This window comes from Helianthus annuus, chromosome 14 (assembly GCF_002127325.2).
Source record: "Helianthus annuus cultivar XRQ/B chromosome 14, HanXRQr2.0-SUNRISE, whole genome shotgun sequence".
Taxonomy (NCBI): domain Eukaryota; kingdom Viridiplantae; phylum Streptophyta; class Magnoliopsida; order Asterales; family Asteraceae; genus Helianthus; species Helianthus annuus.
The window spans coordinates 7,407,901-7,423,785 of record NC_035446.2 but is presented as its reverse complement, the minus strand read 5'-3'; the positions used below and the strand labels follow the sequence as shown (position 1 = coordinate 7,423,785).

Sequence of the window (15,885 nt, the reverse complement as noted above, 5' to 3'; positions counted from 1 at the left end):
GGTTTACATAAATTATTGGTTATAGCTCTCATAAGGGTCAAGCTGTGGTAGGCATCATTTCATTCGTGAAGGCCCATAAGTGTCCGCGAAAGGGTCATACCGCTATTCTAGCTCTCGTAACTAATGTTCAAACCGAAGATAAAAAGGTCGAAGATATTCCTATTGTTTGCGACTTTCCTGAAGTCTTTCCTGAAGAACTACCTGGTCTTCCACCTCACCGCCAAGTTGAATTCCAAATCGAGCTAACTCCTGTAGCAGCACCTATAGCTCGAGCACCCTACAAACTAGCACCGACCGAACTAGAAGAGTTATCTACACAATTGCAGGAGCTTCTGGATAAAGGTTTTATCCGGCCTAGCTCGTCACCATAGGGAGCCCCCGTACTCTTTGTCAAGAAGAACGACGGTACTTTTCGCATGTGTATAGACTACCATGAACTAAACAAGGTGACTGTCAAGAATCGCTATCCACTTCCACGTATTGATGATCTATTCGACCAGCTGCAAGGGTCAAGCTATTATTCAAAGATCGATCTAAGATTGGGCTATCATCAGTTGAGAGTCCGAGACGAAGATATCTCTAAAACGGCATTCAGGACTCGATACGGTCATTACGAGTTTCGTGTTATGCCATTTGGGTTAAAGAATGCACCCGCGGTTTTTATGGATCTTATGAACCGAGTGTGCAACCCCTATCTCGACAAGTTCGTCATTGTTTTCATTGACGACATCCTAATCTACTCTAAAAGCCAGGAGGAACACGAGCGACACCTGCGTCTTATTTTGGAACTCTTACGGAATGAACAACTCTACGCTAAATTCTTGAAATGCAACTTTTGGCTTCGTGAAGTCCATTTCCTCGGTCATGTGGTCAATGAAGTTAGGATTCATGTTGATCCAACCAAGATCGACTATATTAATAATTGGCTTGCACCTAGAACTCTAACTGAAATCCGCCAATTCCTTGGTCAAGTAGGTTGTTACCGTAGATTCATCGAGGGATTCTCGAAGATCGCACAACCTCTTACTCCTCTAACTCAAAAGGGTATCACCTATAAGTGGGGTGATGCTCAAGAATCCGCATTTCAACATTTGAAAGAGAAGCTCTGTAGTGCACCTATTCTATCTCTTCCTGAAGGCCCCGATGATTTCGTTGTCTACTACGACGCATCCATTCAAGGACTCAGTTGCAATTACATTATCTTAGAATAAAATACCTCATGATTGGATTTCCAATGAATTTGTGCCTATGAAAAACACACGGTTATGGTGTCCAAATCGAGTATTTTTTTCAAGATAACTTTTATGTATTTTCATACTAAAGCTAAGCATCCGCATACTCATTCCCAATCCAACATCCATCGAACTCATGAGCCTCGTTTATCCTTGTAGGATAACTAGGCAGATTCCCATAACTCTCAACACATCAACTCACGTTCGTGGAAATTACTACATAAAGCGTGAGTATACTAGAATCCCCATTTTACGCTTTAAACACTTTTGGAGTGCAATATGTATGCCTTAATCAAACACACTTATGCACAGAATCAAACTTATGAATTCACTCAATCCATCAAATATGTTATTTAATATGCTTAGGTTAATCATGCTAGATACTCAAACATGCAAACTACTTGTCATTAACTTTGCGCAAGCCTATCTTAACATGTATAGCGCTATAGGAGTAGCACACCGCCCGTTTGTGGTCTATGTTAAGTCTTCAATCATATACGATCTTGTTTATTGAGATGACACGATTACGCTCGTGGAAACTTTGGTTTGACATCTAGGGTGTGCATGCTAGTATGTGATATAACTTAGTATATAAAATGCCATGTTGGATTTGAGACAATCTTTTATATGTATACTATGTAATCAAACTTGTATACTCGCGAACTTTTGTTGATTGTATTTTAATACATGTTGCAGAAAATTGATGATGACATACAAGAAAGCTACTTAGGGTGAACTAAAAGCGCACCTATTAATTTATGTTTTGTATTTCCTTGTCGTTGGATTTTGTTATGAACAAATTGTTGTAATTTTCTTTCAAATGTTGTACTCTCGTTTAGAAATGAAATGAAATTTGGTTACTTAAACTGTTGTCACAATTAGTCGTTATGAAGTCTTGAGCAATCTCATTTTCGTCTCACTCTGATGTTTCCGGCATCGGTTGGGGTGTGACACATAGTTACAGTTGAAGGAACAATTTTTAATACTGATGGATTAGTTCCTAGTGATGGATATTGACGGAGTCGTTTCTACCAACAGGATAGATCATAAGTAAGCTTCATAAATATGATAACGAATTTTGGCTAAAGGGTTCAACTATTTAGACCCCGCGAGGGGAATTGACTCTTGACCCAGTAGTTTGTTGATGCCAAAATCCATATAAGTCTGGAACGGGCATGCAAGCCACACATCCTACTTACAATAAAACTTATTTGTATTTCCCTTTGGGTGTAACTGAATCCTAACTACCTAAACTGATTTGATAACACCAAAATCACCAACAAAGATCATATGATTGGTTTACGATATATGATTTATTTAAGAAAATATCAAAACGGTGACAATATTCATCTAGTTCTATTAGTATCAATACAGTAGTTCTTATTGTTGGGTTTATGGAGGCTCGATTAGCTTATTGGGCCCGGTTTAGAGGACATTAAATGGCAGAATATTGCAGACATGGGTTGGCCCGTTTTTTTTTATTTTAGCCCATTAATTGTTTTCTTGGAGTCTAAGTTTGTAACCCTAGATCTTGTATTATTTATATGGTGTCTTGTACTTGTAATATCCTCATCACGAGTAAGGCGGAGCAATAAAAGAATTACCCTGGTTGCAGCCCGTAGACGTAGGTCAGCTGACCGAACCACGTAAATCTCACATGTCATATTCGTTTTATTTATCTCTTGCAGTTTGTTCGTGTTTGTGTGTGTATCAATACATGAATCCCTAACACTTAAAGTTTGTCTGATGTCAGCCTATTTTTCCTACACTTTATATGGTTTTCAGTTGATCAATCTGAAGTTTACACAATAATTCGAGATATAACTTCATAAAAAAGTTAGATCCACCGGGCTAACGCACAAGAAAGGGCATTTTAGATTACGATTGGGGAACGAAAAGTCACACCCGATAATTTTGACATGTTTTCTTCATCAACTTTATTCCCATGGATATTTATTGATCGTAATCAAGTTGATTCCTTGAATTTTTAAAATTCAGCCAACCTTGTCTCTTTTACAATCAAGCTTGTAGTTTTTTTTTTTCTCTCGATGCCCATCCTTAATTCTCATTAGAAGTTGATGGTAGGTGTTATATTGTCAACAATATCTTGACATGTGTGTAAAATCTAACACCATGTTTGACATAGAATGATTGTCTTACTAAGACAAGTTGATGGAAGGTGTTATATTGTCAACCTTTATCTTGACATGTGAGTAAAATCTAATGTCATGATTGACATAGAATGATCGTCTTACTTTGACACCAAATAATGTTTGAAATAAAAAATTTATCTACATTCTTGCATCTAGTAAATCACTACTTATGACGCATAAAGAAGGAAATGGGAAAACGTTATTGTGATGAACGTGTTTTTAGAAATACTTTTTGATGAGTAAAATAGAATGTCGATTATGCTATGGGTGTGTTGCTTTCCTAAAATTGGCTTGAGATCCACTTTTCACCAGTCGATGGTGAGGGAGATACTATTCTCATGACCACATGATAAGGATGTGGTATCATCCAAGATGCCGTGATAATTTAGATCAAACATAATAAAAGCGTTAATGAATAATGATGGTCCTTTGAAAGTATATACCAAATAAATTCTAATCTTTCACCCTTTTGTTTTGTATTTATACTAGGTTAGTTCCCCGTGTGTTACACGGGTTGAACAATTTAAACTATATAATAAATATTTCTTGTAAATGCAAATTAGAGACGGAGACATTTATATATATTTGATAAATAATGAGACTAATAATAATAGTAAAAAAATCTCATACATGTGTACAGAGTCGTCTGTAAGAATTCATTTACCCTGTTTGAGCTCGAAAAAATATGTTCTTTCGTAATGTTTTAATATTATAATTTAATTTTAAAATAAAATGGGTATTGGGCTCAGTAAGAGCATGTTTGGTTATGTTTTTTGAAACAACTTATAGACTTATTGGGGTTTTGGAAAAATCAGTATGAAGTGACTTATTGACTTATTGGTTTTTTCCTCTCACATACACCCATATTGTCAAACATCATTTTGTAGATTATGACTTTTCAAAAATCCAATAAGTCAATAATTTTTTTTCAGAAAGCTTAGCCAAACATGCCCTAAAGCTAATGCCAATGGGTATTGGGCTCACTAAGAGCATGTTTGGTATGCTATTTTAAAAAAAAATTAACATAGATATCGGGTTTTTTTTTTATAAAAAACACGTGCCCCTCGAAATCACAGACCCTGTGCGGTGGTCCTCCCCGCACACCCTTATCACCGCCCATGCATGTGTATACTCATTTAAGTAATCGATATACATTTGATGATATCCTATATTTTTTTGTATTCAATTAACATTTTTCTATTTAGTATTATTTGCAATTATTAACATTTTTCTAAATGTATATATAGAGTATGGATGTTACTGAATTTTTGAAGAATAATTTTTAATTTTGACATATATATTCAAACTTATAATTATATAATGTACTCATGAATTTTAATAAAATCCGAAAAAGCGTGAAACCCTTTTCAAATTTCAAAGGGTTATAATTATCAGATAAACATTTTTCTATTTAATAATATCTACAAATTAGAAGATAAATTATTAGAAAATAAATATGAAAGAAAGGCGGGAAAACCCAAATTCAGAAAGCTTAGCCAAACATTCCCTAAAGCTAATGCCAATGGGTGTTGGGCTCACTAAGAGCATGTTTGGTATGCTATTTTAAAAAATTAACATAGATATCGGGTTTTTTTTTTTACAAAAAACACGTGCCCTTCGAAATCACAAACCCTGTGCGGTGGTCCTCCCCGCACACCCTTATCAGCGCCCATGCATGTGTATACTCATTTAAGTAATCGATATACATTTGATGATATCCTATATTTTTTTGTATTCAATTAACATTTTTCTATTTAGTATTATTTGCAATTATTAACATTTTTCTAAATGTATATATAGAGTATGGATGTTGCTGAATTTTTGAAGAATAATTTTTAATTTTGACATATATATTCAAACTTATAATTATATAATGTAGTCATGAATTTTAATAAAATCCAAAAAAGCGTGAAACGCTTTTCAAATTTCAAAGGGTTATAATTATCAGATAAACATTTTTCTATTTAATATTATCTACAAATTACAAGATAAATTATTAGAAAATAAATACGAAAGAAAGGCGGGAAAACCCAAATTCAGAAAGCTTAGCCAAACATGCCCTAAAGCTAATGCCAATGGGTATTGGGCTCACTAAGAGCATGTTTGGTATGCTATTTTAAAAAACTAACATAGATATCGGGTTTTTTTTTTTACAAAAAACACGTGCCCCTCGAAATCACAAACCCTGTGCGGTGGTCCTACCCGCACACCCTTATCACCGCCCATGCATGTGTATACTCATTTAAGTAATCGATATACATTTGATGATATCCTATATATTTTTTGTATTCAATTAACATTTTTCTATTTAGTATTATTTGCAATTATTAACATTTTTCTAAATGTATATATAGAGTATGGATGTTACTGAATTTTTGAAGAATAATTTTTAACTTTGACATATATATTCAAACTTATAATTATATAATGTAGTCATGAATTTTAATAAAATCCAAAAAAGCGTGAAACCCTTTTCAAATCTCAAAGGGTTATAATTATCAGATAAACATTTTTCTATTTAATATTATCTACAAATTAGAAGATAAATTATTAGAAAATAAATATAAAGAAAGCCGGGAAAACCCAAAAATAGGTGCATCCAATGAATGACACGTGTCACACATTGGTTTACTTTATTATATGTATAGATTCTCTCTTGCCTTTCCTTTATTAAAGATTAACTAAAATTAATGCTATTAATACTATGCCACAGACGTATTTAAATAATAACAAAATTTGCATAAGTAATTTTTTTTAAATTAAAACTATAAGTGAAAATACAAGTAACAATAAAATATATAAATAATCACATATATCAAAATAATTTATTCTAATACTCTGACAATATAAAATGTACGATAACATATATATATATATATAAAAAGCTAGACTTAGACGTTCTTAATTAACTTGACATGTCATATCAAACATATATAAAACTAGAGTTAGACGTTCATAATTAACTTGACGTTTAATGATAATTCATTTGGTTTGCAAATCTATTTAAAAATTTAACCTAATTAATGATAATTCATTTGGTTTGCAAATCTATTTAAAAATTTAACCTAATAATAAATTAAAAAACAAAGTAAAATGGTATAATAAGTAAATAGTATATCAAAGTCCAATTTTTAAATTTATATCTTGATGACTGTTTTAACCGATTGCATTTTATAAGATATAACCTTTTTATTAGTTAGTATATAAATTTTTTTTATTCAACCCATGTAATACACGGGGTTCTAACCTAGTTAGACAATATATTAACTGATCCACACACAAATACGCACATATGAATATGTACAATTGTACATGACACATGATGAATCGATATTAGTTGATTTATATTAATTAAAACCCCAGTTTTAAGTTCAAGACATGGGTGTAAACAAGCACAGAGGTTCGAGAGCTACTCGTTATCAGCTCTGCTAAAAGCTCGAACTAGCCGAGCTTTAACGGGGCCTGAGCCTGAAGTAGAGCTCGTTTAGCTATCGAGCTTGAAATACAAAGCTCGTTAAGGCTTGTGAGCCTAAACGAACCCAAACAAATTTTATTATTTATATAATATAATAATAATAATGATAACATTGGTGAGCCGAGCTTTGACTGATTTAAGCGAGCTCGAGCCAAGCTTTTAGTTCATTTGAGGTTGTTTTAAAATAGCTCTAGCCAAGCCGAGCTTTATAAAAACATGACGAGCTTGGACTCGGCCCGGCTCGTTTACAACCCTAGTTCAAGACATAAAAGGTCGCTGGTAGTTTCTCTCTTTTTGAAACAAATAACATGACAAATAACGTGATTATGAGTAAACTTGATCGTAGTTATATAACTGTATCATTTTTACCTTTTTAACATACGAACCGACGGAACTAAAAAAAGCAAATTCAATATGTAAACGTAGCTATACAAATTTTTAATTTATAACTCTAAAACTAAATAACTTATTTTAACTAATTTAAAACTCTAAAACTAAATAACTTATTTTAAATTTTATTACTCAAATTTATCAAACTTCTTTTTTAATTTAGAATTTTAAAACAAAATAATTTCTTTTAAATTTTATTAGTCAAATTTATCAAACTTCTTTATATTATATTAAAATAATATAGTTTATTACAATTAAATAAGAGCACAAGCAGAGCAACGACCATTTACAACACATTCCTATGTTACTAAGATCAAAAATTAAAACTAAAAAAAAATATCTAACAAAATCCAATAATCAATATACCAGCTGCATGTTTCTACCAAGTCTAGTACTTTACCCCACCCCTCAAAAAGTAGTTTGCCCCATCCTCAAAAATTGGGAAAAAAAAAACCGGAAACCTTCAATACTTACGGGACCACATAAGCATTAACCTCTGTACAGTTTTAACGAAAACGGATCTAGCATGTTGTAAATGTCTTGTACCAAATGCTTCTCTACTTGTACCTTAACACCGTTCCGCTACCTGCATTGTCATGGGTAGTTAGTCAGTCAATAGAGTTGTTGACAGTTACACCTCAGTTTCCTATCAATGGATTGATTCGGGTTCCGGTTCACCCCTAACGGGTCAAATGGGTTGAACCAAAAAAATAGCCAAAAGAAAACATGTCAAATGAGTTGGATTGAACGGGTTGAAAGTCACCAAAAATGTACTTTTTTGCTTGCGGCCTCCTAAATTGTTTTATTTTTAGAAAGTAACTTACCTTTTATAATAGAGTAAATTACGTTTTTGGCCCCTGTGGTTATATCACTTTTACTATATTAGCCCAAAATAAGATTTTTTAACATACATGCCCCATGGTCTCTATAACTAACCATTTTGACTCCTAAGTCAACCATTTTGGCCCCCATGATCTATAGACTTAGGGGCCAAAATGGTTAGTTATAGAGACTATGGGGGCAGATGTGTTAAAAATTCTTATTTTGGGCTAATATAGTAAAAGTGATATAACCACAGGGGCCAAAAACGTAATTTACTCTTTAAAATAACATAGTTTTTGTAATCAAATTTAACAAATTAACTGAATACAGCCCGTTTCAACTGAAACCCATTTGGACCCGTGACTAAAAAACTCGTTTCAACCGAAACCCATCTTGACCCGTGACCTGACCCAGTAACCCACCCATCTTACCAGCTCTACTACTAGTCAACATACATCTAGATCAGCCGCCAAAAGGTAAAGCCAAGATTATTTAGTCAGAAAGCAACTCTTCAAGCTCTGGTGAGTCGGATATCAAAGGATCATTATCAACACTCGTATCATTAGCCAGATGTTGAAACTGAGCGCCGATAAGATCATCATCTTCATCCTGATCTGATAACTCAGACTCAGTAGACTCGGTTTCTATGTCTTGGTCAATAGCTGTTTCGTCAACGTCAGCATTATTCTTCCCGAATTTTCTAGGGAGAGCGTCAAGTTTTGATTTGGCTTCGGTGTCTTCGCATATACAGGCGGCAGGGTTTTCATGAAATTCACCTCGCCCAGGCCTTACCTCTTTCGGCTCCCCCATGAAGCCTCTTTGATGAGTTCTTACTCGTGAAGAGAACTCTCCCCATGTCATATTTTCTCTGTTTAGGAATAAACGATATAGTTTTTTCGCATTCGGACGTATCGTTGGTTTGTGTCCAAAGTATCTCCTGTTATACAAAGAAACAATGCACAGTTTGTGAGTCATTCCCTACTACGGGTGGCAAAATGTGTAGGTCCAGTGACAGGTCAAAACATGTAGTCATATTAAACATTTTTTATATGATACAATAAGAGTATGAACTTTTTTTAAAAAGGGGTAAGAAATATTATGCATCTGAGCACATGTTGGATGACTTTTAACCCATCCGACCCGCATAACCAGTTTCATTTTCAGTTTAAACTCTTTTACCTTGATTACGGTTATCTATTTTTCATCGTTTTATAAAATCTGTTACAAGCTGTTACTAGCATCAATCCTTACCCAGAAGATTCTCACTATTTAGGGCAATGTAGATTTTGAACTAAATGCGATACACTATCAGTAAGTTATGTGTCTGTCAAAATATATTGTTTCAGGAAAGACGAGGATCGTTTCCCCTAATCAGTATGTTTGTGTGTATAGTGAAAGTTTTAAATACAAAAGTGTCTTAACGTGCGACGATGCGGGAGTGAACAATAACGTGCGTAATTATGCAAATAATGTGCGCAATTAGGGTTAACCCAACCCATGGGTAATTTTGCAAATAACATGTGTAATTATGCAAATAACGTGCGTAATTAGGGTTAACCCAACCCATGGGTAATTATGCAAATAACGTGGGTGCGTATTTTAAAAATGAACATGCGTAATTCACTTCGCACCGTCACACGTTAAGGGGCTATTGTACGTTAACCTTCCTCTATATATATACATATATATATAGAGAGAGAGAGCAACCCAACCCATTTATTTGAAACAGGTTTCAATTCATAAACAACTGATCTAAGAGAAAAGTTTAAAAATTAGCTGAATATTAATATAGGTCAAAACTTTTGAAAGTCACCGAAAGTATAACCTTCTAAATTATGTTATTCAAAACTTTTAATAGTTTCTGTAATCATGACTATTTATGAAATAAAAAAAAAATGAACAAAATGGTAACAGGTCAACCCAACCCCTCCGTCCCATAACGGATCTTGACCAAAAGTCAAAGTTGCTTGTACTCTACAACAGGTGTAAACAAGAAAGAAAAACATACCTTCGGCCAGCCAAGATTTTTGCCATATTCCCATTGTTATTGGTAACAAACATGTCACTCTCGTCACACACGATGAAATCAAGTGCAGCCATACGGGAAGAAAAAGCAGAAAATGGTTCCAACTCTTGTTTGGTGGCAATGGTGTCTTTCGAATGAATGTTGGGGAAGAGTGCTCTCAAGGGTGCTAATGTGTCGTCCCCACCATATACTTCACCAGAAGCTACGTAAAGATGTACGTCTTTGTTATACCCGAGTGCTCTCAGCATTAAGCCCACTTCTTCGGGTGTAAGTGGGCATCTCCCTTGTCTCCTTTCCTTGTCGGGATTGTTGCTCTGTAAGATAAAACTAAAATAGTTATGGTTCCCTTTAAGGTAGAGTTGGGTGCCAAGCAGTTAATGCGGTAAAAAATCGAATATCGGTCAAGGACCGATATTTGAGATATAGGTTATCGCGGTGGGCTATGGGTGGGATATCGGTAATTTAAATATCATGTAGAATTTATATATACAGCAATTTAACACTAACAATTCAGTCTGTGTTACTACCATTAACAAATTAACCTTTTGCAACTTGCAAAACACCAACAGTTGTAGCAAGTAGGAACTGATTAAGACTTAAAACACTAACACTTAACACTAACAATTAACAATTAAGACTTAAAACACCAATAGCAGCAATAAGAAGAAAGACGAATGGTAGAACTAAGAAAGGTACTAATATCGAGAAAATCAGTGATATATCGATCAAATGTCGGTCAATACCATAGTTGTTAATGGCGAATAGAGACAAATAGCTATAAGGTACCACCTATATGCTACACAGTCAATAGTGATAAATAGCGGGCGGCTATTTTATAGATAGAGCGATACACTAGAAAAAAATTATATGTATATTATATCATAATACCCTGGTATAAATGATATTTTACATGTATATTTAACAAAAACCTAAAAAATATGTAATTGCTATTTATGCTAAAAAAACAAAAAAAAAAAAAAAATTGTCGCCATTATTGCTATAGACCTATATGCTACATAGCGCGCTATAGCGATCGCTAAGCTCACTATTGACAACTCATACTCAATATTGCCAATAATATCGGTATCAATATTCTGACCGATATTTGACAATTGACACTAATATTTTACATGGGACCGATAACCGATATATCGCCGATATTAACTGCATAGCATAGAAAAAATACTTTGCGGGATATTCACAACCACTTTGACCTCTTTTGACCTATTCCTAATTCAGCTAACTTTATGATTTGACCTGTTTGAGATGAAACAAACCCAAATCAACATGTCTATCGGTAAATGGTTTCAACTTGCAACCTCCACTAGGCCCTTAAAGGTAATAACTATGCCTTGAAATGATGCTGCTCTAAAAGACATTAAAATGGTTCTTGGTAGTGTTAGAAGTTGAATTGAACTTTTGAATTGTAAACATAAAAAGCATTACTAGGCTTTCTATTGACAATAGACCTTAAATCAATCATGAGTATTACCATTATCACGAAACATACGAACTCTAAAGATTGGCTACAGGTAATAATCCACATCAAAACCCTATTTGTGTTAACCAAACATCTTGACGGATGCTATATAGAGGAGACAACCTCAACGAAGTAACCAACTTACGTCTTTGTGAGTAAATTTGGATTACATTGTCTTGATAATGGTCAGATTGATATACCTTAAAAGTTTAGCTAAAAAAGAAAAGTGCCATTGATTTAAAAGTGTCCAAAGTATAAACTATTTACTGTTTACAACCCTCTTTAAAGTTATTAAGAAAAAGTTGGATCATTAAATTTATATTAGATTTATACTTATTTGAGTATTTGAATATGATACTATTACGAGATTAAACAAGACGACAAAAAGTATTGATGTTCAACCCAACCCAACCCAGCCCGAATTAACTCGTTGATCTGCTCTAAAAATCTACTTTTTAGACTAGTTGACCCACTCATATAATCCGGGGGCTAGTTTTGAGGATATATGAAATCTACCAAACTTAAGAATTGAACACTTACATGTAAAGTTTTCCACCTCTTCCGTATTTTACCCAGTTCTCTTCTTTCCTTCTCTCCACCACCATAATAGCATCCTGAAAATGCAAGCATATCAGGTTCAAACCTGTATTATAAAAACAGAAAAAAAGTTGTAGTTAGCACAAGAAATGCAAGTTTTCCAAGCACAGAAAAACAAAAGGACGTGGTACTTGACTTTCAACTGTACATGTTTGACATTCTATGTATGTTTCAAGCACCATATGATATCAATGACATAAACAAGAGGTTGTGCTTATATTTATTTACCAACAAAACCAAAAATTAGACACAGTGTAGCAAATGGGTGGGTCAGGTGGATTGGATAACGGGTCAAAGCAAGTAACTTTTAGCATAGATCGAAGCAAGTCAGATTGGATTGGCCTAAACACTGTCCAAAAATTTAGAAGTTTTAAAATAATTAGTGTCTAACATGATTAAACATTTCACCTTATTTCAATCATAATCTAATTTTTAAATAAAGTGATATAGGAGGTTTTATGCACAAAACAAACACTTTGATTGACCTTTTACCATTTGACATGTTTCCTATTTAGCTAACTTTGTTTGTTTTACCAGTTTGACCTTTTAGAGATAAAACTTGCACGAATTGACCCATTCACAAGAAAATGCGTTGAAATTGCCACCAATAACTAATAATGAGATCTAGCTAAATGAGGGATTACATGATATAATGACAACATAGTGTTTGCTCAAGTGAAGAGAAAGACAGCAGCATAAGAAACATCAAGTATTCAAGTGCATACCTCAGGTGTAGAGCAACATAGTGCTTGCCCATCTTCCTCATTCGGTTGACCAACCTTTGACCCATTTCAATTATAGGGTCTGTGAATTTTAATGCATGGTAGTTTACCCTACATCTAAGCTTTTGCAAATCAGTATCCAACTTGTTAGAAAGTCTGTAATCAAACTTGCCCAGCTGAACGGCCTGCCAAGAAAAAAAAATATGAATTGTTTATACCTAATAAAAGTATATAAAAACTCATCATCATCATCATACTCGGTAAATCCCACCAATAGCAAAGCTAAGGTAGGGTCTGAGGAGGGTAAGATGTAGACAGCCTTACCTCTACCCCGTAGGAATAGAGAGGCTGCTCCCAGTGAGACCCCCGGCTCAATAGTAGTTTTGCATCAAGCCTTGGACATAAGGCACGTAACACTCAGCAATTGAGACAAAGGCCGATTAGTGCATGTACCCCCTTGTCTTTCGGCTATCAACGCCACCACATGATGCATGATTAACCATCCCCCTATTTTAACGTTATTTTCACGAAATTAGTAAAATAACATTAAAATTAGTGCAGTTCACTTTTGCCCCCCGAACGCCCACACATATATACATAATATGCGCATACCGCAAGCGGGGCGTCAATAAAAGTATATAAAAACTATTATATAAAAAACACAGGCTCAAAAAACCTCTTTTTTCAACTATAATATTTTACCATTAAGCACATCTTGTCTTAAAGAGTATAATGTCATGCATTCATTGTCATCTTATAAAAAGTTCATGACTAAAATGGTTGATGCTTTTTATTTGGGAAATATCAAATTATTAACCATCAGAGATAGATCTAAGACAGTCAAGGCATTAAGTGATAAGTTTAGGGGTCGCTGGATATGGACCAGCAAATTCAAGAAAGTGACCAGAAAAAAATCCCAAAAGACGCGTTCTATAGTCATCGGAAATAACGCAAGACATTGTAGGCTTATAAAATAAACAGGGCAGAACTGCAGATGATATAACTATAGGTTATAACTTACCTTCTTCTTTATAATCACAGGCAATACACGAATCTGATAGCATCTCTCGTTACACTTTCTGGGCACACGCATACGATACGGAACCAAACCCTTGCCTCCCTTCTGTGGAAGCTCTTTTATGACTTTTACATCTTTTGATAGGTGTGATATAAACCAATCAACATCAAATATCTCTGAAAAGGTACTGTACAAGAAAACACACTATCAGCCATATCAAACTTGCAGGCCAAGTTTGTTACAAACTCACTCATGTACATTGTATGTGCCACCATTTCTCTGTGACTAACCTAGAATCCTTCCAAAATGACTTCTGATCCAGTTTCGGAACCACAAGAGTAGCATTCAAAATACGTGCAGCAACAACAGCATCCGTAATCTGTGACACACATACCATTAAAAGTAAGTAACCATACACATTTAAGTTTCACATAACAAAATAACAAGCCGATCAGGACTTACTCCGGTACGCTGCTGGTTTAAACCGCCACTTGTCGCTATCAGCAAGTACCGATTCGGATACGTAACTGTTTCTACTTCTGCGAATCAACAAAACATCAAAATTAAACCTAAAAAATACACGAAAAATGCAAAAACGCCTTACTATTATCATTTCACACATCACTTACTCGGAAACTTATTGCTAGCATTACTACATCCAAAATAATACTTTGACATCCTCGTACTCCATAGACTCCGATCACTCACCATTCCACCACTGATCTAGATCCCCAAACATACAACAAATCACATCCAAATCAGACACCACAACAAAACCAGATCCAATCCAGATTCAAATATCACAAAACAACTGTATCAAATAAAACCTAACGTCCTAACCGGAACTTTGAACACTGATGCAACCGCAGGCGAATCATCAACAACAACACTCTCATTCAACTGAAATCAAACATCATAAACATAACAAATTAAAAAAAAAAAAAAAAAACTAAACACATTATTCAAACTAATGTAACCGAATACATATAGTAACGAACTAACGATGAACACTAATTTAACGGTGAATCGGAGATGATGATTACCTCCGTCCGCCGTAGCAGGTGGTGGTGATGAACCGGAGACGGTGCGAGCAGAGAAATGAGAGCGTAAACGATGAGAATCGAGCCGGAGATTGCAGAAATCGCCGGAATAAGGAGTCGGAACCGGTTGTGAGAGTGGTGACGGTGTCGCCGCCGGTGTGTGGCCATGAATGACGGTGACGGTGGCGGTTGATTCGATTCAGAGATATAGAGACAGACTCTCTCTCTCTAGAGAAGTTGGTTTTAGAGAGAGAGAGAGAGGAAATAAAGAAAGAAAAGGGAGGGAACACGATCTATCTACTACTGTCAGGAATTATATTTATTTTTGTGAGAGTTATTCGTTTTGCGCCTTGAGGACGAAGACAAGAAGCCATTTTTGGTATTTGCCGATTTTTCTGTTTTGTATAAGTGGACTTTTTAATACTACACATCTTTCTTTCTTTCTTTCTATGTATTTACAATTTACTCTACAATCAAAGCCGGCCAAATGCGGCCGACATGTATTTACCCTTGATAATTTTAGATATTTTTTATATATTTTACACTATATGTATCTTTTTACACCATTTTAGTCCATGTTGTTTAGACCATTTTCCCAGTTTAGTCCAAATGTTTCATTTTTTACATGTGGGTCCAAAAAGGTTTCACTGTTGCCATTTTAGCCCACTAGGTTAACTTCATCTATTTTTTATGTTAACGAGAAGGGCAATTCGGTCATTTTATATGTTCGAATTGTCCTTCTAGTTAACAGAATTGCATATTTTATGAGAACTTGAGAAGGGTAAGGGTTGTTGTTTGTTGATCGTCGATTGAAGAAAAATGTTGAACCTAGACTTTGCTTCAAAAATGTCGGGGCGTGCATCTTCTAATGAATCATTGTGGATAACTCAAGTGTCTCGACAACTTATTATGAGTGTATCCCATAAGTTC

At 34.7% G+C, this 15,885-nt stretch overlaps 1 protein-coding gene across 3 annotated transcripts; it reads right to left on the bottom strand.

Annotated features, from left to right (window-relative positions):
• Positions 1 to 7,552: 7,552 nt before the first annotated feature.
• LOC110908021 (O-fucosyltransferase 16) lies at positions 7,553 to 15,369 on the bottom strand. Of its 3 annotated transcripts, none has more exons than XR_002574121.2 (11): positions 14,959 to 15,369; positions 14,756 to 14,815; positions 14,545 to 14,638; positions 14,378 to 14,454; positions 14,206 to 14,294; positions 13,919 to 14,102; positions 12,901 to 13,082; positions 12,119 to 12,221; positions 10,081 to 10,412; positions 8,504 to 9,009; positions 7,553 to 7,836 (listed from the first exon to the last, which is right to left on the bottom strand). XR_002574121.2 is itself a non-coding variant. In XM_022152923.2 (11 exons), exons 1-10 carry the CDS (start codon positions 15,121 to 15,123, stop codon positions 8,565 to 8,567), a joined length of 1,731 nt encoding a protein of 576 aa, XP_022008615.1. In that variant the 5' UTR covers positions 15,124 to 15,263; the 3' UTR covers positions 7,553 to 7,836; positions 8,528 to 8,564. The 3 variants fall into 3 exon arrangements, 1 of the variants encoding a protein (XP_022008615.1); XM_022152923.2 differs by having other exon boundaries at positions 8,528 to 9,009; positions 14,959 to 15,263; XR_002574122.2 differs by lacking the exon at positions 14,959 to 15,369 and having other exon boundaries at positions 14,743 to 14,789.
• Positions 15,370 to 15,885: the final 516 nt, after the last annotated feature.

Bases quoted from the DNA above. Each gene is read 5' to 3' on its own strand.
- LOC110908021 (XM_022152923.2), bottom strand. From the start codon at position 15,123: ATGGCCACACACCGGCGGCGACACCGTCACCACTCTCACAACCGGTTC. The intron at 14,295-14,377 runs GTAAGTCCTGAT...TGTGTGTCACAG, and splicing joins TAAACCAGCAGCGTACCGGA to ATTACGGATGCTGTTGTTGC. The intron at 10,413-12,118 runs GTAAGTGTTCAA...TTTATCTTACAG, and splicing joins AGAGGTGGAAAACTTTACAT to AGCAACAATCCCGACAAGGA.